General features: G+C 39.7%; 1 protein-coding gene and 1 long non-coding RNA gene across 2 annotated transcripts in view; one reads left to right on the forward strand and one right to left on the reverse strand.

Annotated features, from left to right (window-relative positions):
- The window catches only part of nkd1 (NKD inhibitor of WNT signaling pathway 1), a 36,660-nt gene extending 34,596 nt beyond the window's left edge, over positions 1–2,064 (reverse strand). The window contains exons 1-3 of the mRNA XM_067595067.1: positions 1,859–2,064; positions 1,719–1,751; positions 1,368–1,507 (exon numbers count right to left, since the gene is read on the reverse strand). Coding sequence (XP_067451168.1) covers positions 1,368–1,507; positions 1,719–1,751; positions 1,859–1,883 — 198 coding nt within the window. The 5' untranslated portion in view covers positions 1,884–2,064. The remainder of the gene's footprint in view (positions 1–1,367; positions 1,508–1,718; positions 1,752–1,858) is intronic.
- Positions 2,065–2,494: 430 nt separating this feature from the next.
- On the forward strand, positions 2,495–7,239 carry LOC137189536 (uncharacterized). Its single transcript, XR_010929656.1, has 2 exons — positions 2,495–2,722; positions 6,125–7,239. It is a non-coding gene; the product is annotated as an uncharacterized lncRNA (long non-coding RNA).
- Positions 7,240–7,865: the final 626 nt, after the last annotated feature.

Below are 7,865 nucleotides of genomic sequence, written 5' to 3' on the forward strand. Positions count from 1 at the left end.
GACGTGGGCACAAATTTGTAGATATTTCAGTTGCCTAAGACGGGTAGTCACCACCTCATGTTTGATGTTTGCCCTTCTCCTCACCAGCATGCCAATAAATCCAAAGGCAAATTTTTCCAGGAACACAGCATGTGCAGTTGTGTCTTGCTTGCATGATAATCAGTTTAAATGCATGGCATAACATAACCTTTACACAAGCACTGCTGCAGGCTGTAAGAGCAAATGTCTTAGCATCATAAAAAGCAAATGAGAGGGAAAGAGACAAGAAAATATGATTGACTGTTTATTACACGAAGCAGCTGCATGCCACTGATGATAGGATTCTTTTTTTTCTCAAATTGTGATCAACTAAAGGAACTTCCAGTTATTTGAAAGTAAAATCATGCCACACATCATCACAACAGGATATCACAGGATGTGCTGTAATGTGTTCTAAATGCAAGCAATCCTGGATTCTAGTCTGCATTCAATAGATAAATGCATTTCTGCTCAAAGTGTCTCGATCGTGGGTGGAGGAACTGATTTTCCTTTTTTTTTTTTCTTGATGGGCTCCAATTCCTCAAACATGCTGCCTTTGAGGAAGGCATCGCTAACCAAAGAGGCTTAAGGCTCCTCTGAAGCAATTCCAAAGGATTTCCCCACTTGACAACAACAGCACTGTTTACGGCAATGCCAAAATACAAAACAAGCATGACCTCCAACATTTCTCCCCAGCCTTTACAATCCACACTTGTCACCAGACTGTCACACCACAATGCTTTCAACTCAAGCTTGATCTATTGTTACCTTTAAAAAAAAAAAAACTCAAATCAGTGCACTGGCTGATACCAGCATTTGTTCCAATCCCTTTATGAGTATTAAAACTGAATCCTTGTTTCATTTCAGTCAACAGAAAGACAAAGGTAAGACTGCAACAGACATATAACTGAGGTGCGTGGTTAACTTCGAGAGTTTTGCAGTTATGTGTAAATTTTCTTCTTTACATCACCGATTAGTGACACTTGCAAACATTTGACCCTGAAGTCAGCAACATTTCACTCTAACAGCAGCCAACATACAATAGATATAAGCTCAATTGTTAAAACTTGTCCACCAGAAGCTTTAGGAGAGTTTTCAAGGCTTTGAGCGAATTAGAGGAGTAAAGATTTCGGCAAAGACAGACAGACTGGAGACTCAGCGTAACGCAAACTACGAATAAAGTGTTAAGTCTAGAGGCGCGCAGACGAGAAACCGATTTTCAGTTCATGTTAAAATGCGCACACGCGCCGTCAGGAAGCAACAAAATACTTAAATGTGAATTAAACAAGCAGCTCAAGTGCGCTACTTCACCATAAATAGGTAGACCTCGTGGACAGCGTCGTACTCACCCGTGTAGTCAAACCGCAGTTATTCTTGTGGTGACAGTCCTGTTGCTCGAGGCGAGAGCTCGTGCAGTAGTATTTCTGCTTCACGAGCCAGTCGTCGATTCCCTTCCTCGCCAAACAGGCATTGACTACAAAACTGTCGCCTGAAACAAAAGGAGCGCATTATTACAGCTACTGTATAAACTCTATTTTCTCGCTGTACACTCGTGTTTTCCAGAAGCAGTCCATCTTCAAAGAGTATATTTGAGCTGAGACCTGAACTCGGAAAAAAATGCTCTGCTGTTCACAAACTGGCCGAAATGCTCAAGACATATGAAACTGTTTTATATAGGATAGAAAGATAAGTGCGCTCACCTTCTGGGCTCTCCCTCGGTTTACAAATAGCAGCTTGAGAGAAAGAAAGACAGGAGACAATGAATACGGTTACTCCAAAGTATCGCAGCACCAGCAGGACAACTACAGCTGCGCTTTCTCTCAGGAATAAGAAACCTTACCATGTTTCGAGTGCAGTTTACCCATTTCTATGCATTGAGTTGGAGGTGAAAACCATCAGATGAATATAATCCAAATAAGAAGAAGAAGAAAAAAAAGAAACAGCCTGCGATGACAGAGGCGCGTCCGTGGAGACCCAGAGCAGACTGCGCTCAGTACGGCTGGAGAGAGAGCGCAAAGAGCCTTTGATCCATCCAGAGCCCCTCCACTGACAACACACACACACAGACACACACGCACACACACATACACACGCAAACATACGACTTCCTGTCAACGCTTCACAATAACACATTTCATTGATGAGACATGTTGGAGTTAGAAAGTCATGATTGGGGAAACGAAAAATAAAGATGTTTTGAAAAAAGCTTTTTGTCTATGACAGCCTTATGCTGTAATTGAAGGTTATGATTGATGAGATCAGAAAATAAAATATTCAGAGAGTCTATTCCTGACGCCTGCACTGAAAATGCTATTTTAACTTCTATGTTGTTTCAACTATAGACTGAACCAACCGGTTAAGAACAACCCCACAGCAACCTATGTTGAGTCAATTTCATATTTCTATTTTACATTTTATTATGAAAGTTAAACGTCATAAGTTCCGGTGTTGTTTCACTTTCTCTGGCTGACGTGACGCAGCTCACTCAGCTTTTCCGCGTCTTGTCTCTCTTCAAAGCGCAGAGGCGTCACGAAAACATTAACCCGATGAATCAGGATTGACACCTCATCCCAGACTGGACGATTCGCAGCAGTGTCACTGCAGTTGTTCACTAAAATAACGTTTGGGGACCATTCAGGGTCTCTGCACGGACACCGGGGTCCCAGGACCTGAGCAGGTCGGACTCCAATTGGCCCCTTCTCAAGTGAGTCCAAATCACACCATGTAGTTTGTAACATTTTATTTGAAAGCAAATAATATAAACAACGCTCCATAGAAACTTATAGGAAAGATTAATGAAGTGACATCACAAAGCATTAACTATAGATATTTTCTTATTAGAGAATGCCAGCGTACAAATAAATTATTGTTTGGATCAGTCTTAAGTAATAAACCATATCAGCAATAATCCTCTCAGATGGGGTTCCTGGGGACAAAAATCATATCATATGGGGCTCTGTGGTCAGTGTGCATCATCTGTTTGGGGTCTTTGACATGAGAAGGTTTAGAAATCACAGTCTTATTGGACCGAGGCAGCAGATGAAAGCAGGCTAAGATTCTTTTGAAGTCTTCAAATATATAATAAAAGACAGAAGCCACTGTGCCATTTCATGCCAAGCTGCCAGCAGCTCAATGTGACAGTGATATAAACACACTAGACAACATCTTGTGACAAAGCAAAAGTCCGGACATTTTGAAGAAATAACACATCAATCCTCTGATAGTTATCTATGCATGACCCAAAATGAAGCACGAATCAAGTTTTTTAAATTTGTTTCATCTTTTTTTTTTTTTTTTGGTGCAAGTTTTTTTTGCAAATCTTCCATCTGTGACTGTTGAATGACACCAGATTAACATTTTTTCATCTTTTTCATTGGAATAAAGCACAAGCCAGCCCTCAAAAGAGAAATCATCCATGTCAATCACACAATTTAGAAGAACACATGCACATAAAGTGTCTTTTTGAACTATGAACACAGATTTTGTATCTGTCATGGAATATTTTCTGCTCTGCTGATGGCAAATGGACAACCAGTTTATGTCATTTAAAATGTGTTTCCTTGATCGTGTGTGACTGATCATGTGTTAGGATTAAATATGGAAATTAAATGTACCGAAGAAATAGTACAAATATACCATAAATATATGGAATTACACATTAATTGAATGGTAATTTGGGTATTTTTCCTGTCTCTTTACTTATTGCAGCTCTTCTATGAGGTTTTTGGTTAGTCTTTAAAAACTGTTGTGCCTTTTCAAATCTCAAATAACTGATCAATCATCTAAGAATAACAAATGAAAAGTCAACTGTCAAGAATGTAGTGTAATTAAGTTTTATGAATTCACTTCACATCACTTCAAACACACTTCAAAAACACTACATTTAGCAACATATTTCAGAAAAGGTTTACCGGAAAGGCTGCCAACTAGTGCTAAAATGCTTTGTAATCTGGTGTTATCCACAGTAATACTGGAATACTCTCATCCCTTTGTCAAACAAAGTCTTAAAAGGTAGTGTTATTTGTGTTATCAATCGAGTTGCCAAAATAGACGTCATGTTGTTTAAATGTTGGATATCTAATTTTAGAGCAAAGCACTTCTCTTGTCACTTCTGTGTCACGGTGGATTTTTCCGTTTTAATTCTAAAAACAGCAGATTAAAATCTTATGGGAGGCTTTGTTCAGTTTTAGAACAAAATCTTAAAACTAAATGTCTGTTAAAGCAAACGGACTTGTCAACAACTTGCTGCTTAAATTGCAGAATATATCACCACTTCAGTAGATGGCTCCTAATTCTTCGGATACAGTAACGGCCCCTAAATATCATCTATCTCTGTTTATTCATTGAAATTTAAAAACATAGGAGGCAAGCATTTACCATTTACCTTTCTCCAAGACATTAGTCACTTTACCACATGCACCTTAAGAAATTTTGGCATCACTTGCAAACAGCAGTTCATGCAAGCTTCCATATATTGTAAATTACTCGTTGTAAGTTACTAGTTGAAACTCCTAAAAGTGTTCCTGTCTCTAGCATTACACTGGATATACAAGGCTGCCCATTTGTACCATTTAAAATCACACAGGAAAAATCTGGCAAATGTAAAGAAGTGTAAAGTTTCCCTATTGGTAAACTTTGTGGTGCATACTGCCACACGCCTCATGAAAAACTAAAGGCAGAATCCATCAGTGTGTTGCAGTACTTTATGCATTATCTTAGTTGGTACATGCCTACATAGATACTTCATGCTGTGGGTATCTATGGCATACCCACTGCAGAAACTCAAGTGGGATGTATGGTACAGCTATGCATGCACATACTTACAGAGCTGCAGCAACATCCATGTCTCAATACTGAATAGAAGACTACTGCTATTCAATTGTCGTGTTTACATTCATTCACTGTGATTGAGAACAGTAATCATGATGAACAGATCTGGAGTGGAGATGTCTTTGTCATATGTGTGTTACTGAAAACAGTATTTCTTCAACCTCCTGAAGATAGTCTTCACCCTCAATAGTCTCCAGCAGTAACCTGTAGGAGAAATCCCAAGCAGCCCGAGTGAGTCATACTTCTTGCTGTCGCCACGTGATATCTCAGTAGACACAATGTCCTTGACGCCATAGGCTATGTAACCCTTAATACACAGCTGCAAAACAAGCTCACGCCTTCATAGAGAGCATGCCAATGTGAGAATTAATTGTACCAGCTATGTGCACAAGAGATCCTATAAATTCCTGCATCTTAAAAAGCAGCTGATAACCAAAGGTGACATAAATACACTGAGCTGGGATGATTTCTAGCGAAGTTAACATCAAAAAAGTAATCTGGCCCCGATTTTCAGGGAACAATTTTCACATTTTAAGGGATGTGACTATATACTGGGCACATGTCTCTAATGCTGCCCTTCAGTTGCATTTCTACTAAACAGTGGTTTCCGCATCCTGACTCTATCATCACATGTTGTACCAAGAGGAATCAGTCTCCCCTTTGAACTAGTCTGCCACAGACACACAGATGAGCTTGTTATTATAGCAACTCGCCTGAATTTGCTGGGAAATAAGGCCTGTCCCTCTGACACACTTCCTGTCCTTTGAAGAGGCCAACGGAGAGATGGCTTTGCGGGCCCCATTTCCAAGCTTCGCCTTTGATGCCTGTGAGAAAGGAGGTGGCGGGGGTTTAGAGCTAGAGTTCCATCTCATGGACATGGGACCCCCAAACCTCCAATCAGTCCCCATTATCGTGGGATGCGCTTATTTTAGCTTGACACATCATCAAATCAGAGAATAAATGAAGCAAATATCTGGTTCTTATTTGAGGCATTTGTCAAATCCAGTGAAAATCTGCCTCCTGATTTCTGTTGTGTTTCCTTTTTTTATGGCGGAAAAGCTTCATGGAACAAAAGCTAAATTCTTTAGACACCTGCCTGATTGATGTTGGTATTTATTGACCTGGGGGAGCTCCTACCTTGGTGGCCAACTCTGGTTCATTCCACCATAAAACCCGGCATTCTCCCTGGAAACAGGCATAATGGGGGGCATTCAGACTGCCAGATTCAGGGGGATCTAATGGTTTGTCTGTGTTTATGTCCTTGTAACAATGTTAGGGGCCTGATGCCTGGAGAGCCCACCGGAGGGAATGCTGCCTGGTGGTGAAGAGGGGGATGTGAAGCATATAGAGGGAGAGAAGAGCAGCTGCTGGGCGCTTAGAGCTCAAACATGTGACTGTTGCCTTTATCTTGAGGAACAAAAGGGCATAGATGTTGTAAAGGGCAGAAGACAATCGCGACCGAAGTACAGTGTTGATTCCTGCAGCGGCGGTGACTCAGCCCATTGTGGTGGCCCAGTGTGTGATGTGTCAGGCGAAGTGTCTGCGCGGAGGGAAAGACAGCCTGGCATCCGCTTGCCTTTCTGCATACTGGACACAGTGGAAATAACCTGGATTCAGAATATTTTTGGACACACTGGTATATTTTGAGTTTTTACAGCAATAAGTCTATTTTACATAAACTGTTTCGTGGTTGCTAATTTGAGTAAAATTCACTGTCAGAGCAAATGCAACCGTATACTGCTAATAACACCTTTGATGTATTTATGATCAGTAGCACATTAACTTTCCTGGCATAAGTTTCATTTGAAACTTATGCACTTAATATTAAAGACTATTATTAGGGGTTGTGTATGTGTAAAAAAAACGTGTGTGTATATTTTGTGTACATGTATACATATTTAGAGCTGCAACAATTACTTGATTTACAGAAAATTACTCACCAATAATAATCGATTAATCGTTTTGAGTCATTTTTTTAGGAAAACGTACTAAAATTCTCTAGTTCCAGCTTCTTAAATGTGAATATTTTCTGGTTTCTTTAGTGGTCTGTGTTAGTAAACTGAATATCTTCGGGGTATGGACTGTTGGTCAGGACAAAACAAGACATTTGAGGTTGCAATTTGGACTTTGGGAAATGGTGATCAACATTTTTCACCATTTTCTGACATTTTATAAACCAAACAACTAATCGATGAATCAAGAAAATAGACTGATTAATCAATAAGGAAAATAATCATTAGTTGCAGCCCTATACATATTCATCAAACAAGTATTCAAGAACTGCATTTGCACTTCAAAGAGTTACATCATCTCCTCTAATCTTGTTTTGATCTGAATTTGTTTTGTCATATTAGCACAAAAATTGATTAAACTGCACAAAATGACAGTGAAGGTGGTGAGACTTTAATGAATGCAAACCTCATAAGTGAAAAATAAAAAATCTGTATGGGACTTATCTTGATAATATTGCTGACCTTGTAATTATTTTTGGCTTGTAGTGTAAAGTAGGGGAATCCTTATATCTCACTTAAAAATTCCTTTTTATCTTTACACCAGCATATAAAACACTCATTCGTTTTTGCAAAATGTGTCTACAGTAAAACTGAACAGAGACAGTGATTTGCGGTAAATAAAGAAACACTTGTGTTAGACATTTAGGCACGCAGCTGAATGAGTGGTAATTGCTCCAACGTCAAAAACTCTCCAAATTTAGGCCTGTATAATCAATACTTTCTGCTTCTGTACTTCTCTCTACTATCTGCACTCGGCACTGGCTGCTTTTTTGAAGCGGTGGGGGTGTAGCCCCATCCAGAACGAGGACACAATTAGTGTATTCAGCCGAAAACAGTGGGGTTCCCCCTTTGATGTGGGGATCAAATGAAGGAGCTGTGTGTTTTTGTCCAAAATGACAGGCTTGCCAGGTTTACTAATGGGTAGCTAATAGAAAGAGAGGTTTATGATGCTCATTAATTACACAGTCTGTCATGTGTTGGAAGGGTAGAATAGAGGAGATAGGA

Source organism: Thunnus thynnus, chromosome 1, assembly GCF_963924715.1.
Source record: "Thunnus thynnus chromosome 1, fThuThy2.1, whole genome shotgun sequence".
Lineage (NCBI taxonomy): Eukaryota > Metazoa > Chordata > Actinopteri > Scombriformes > Scombridae > Thunnus > Thunnus thynnus.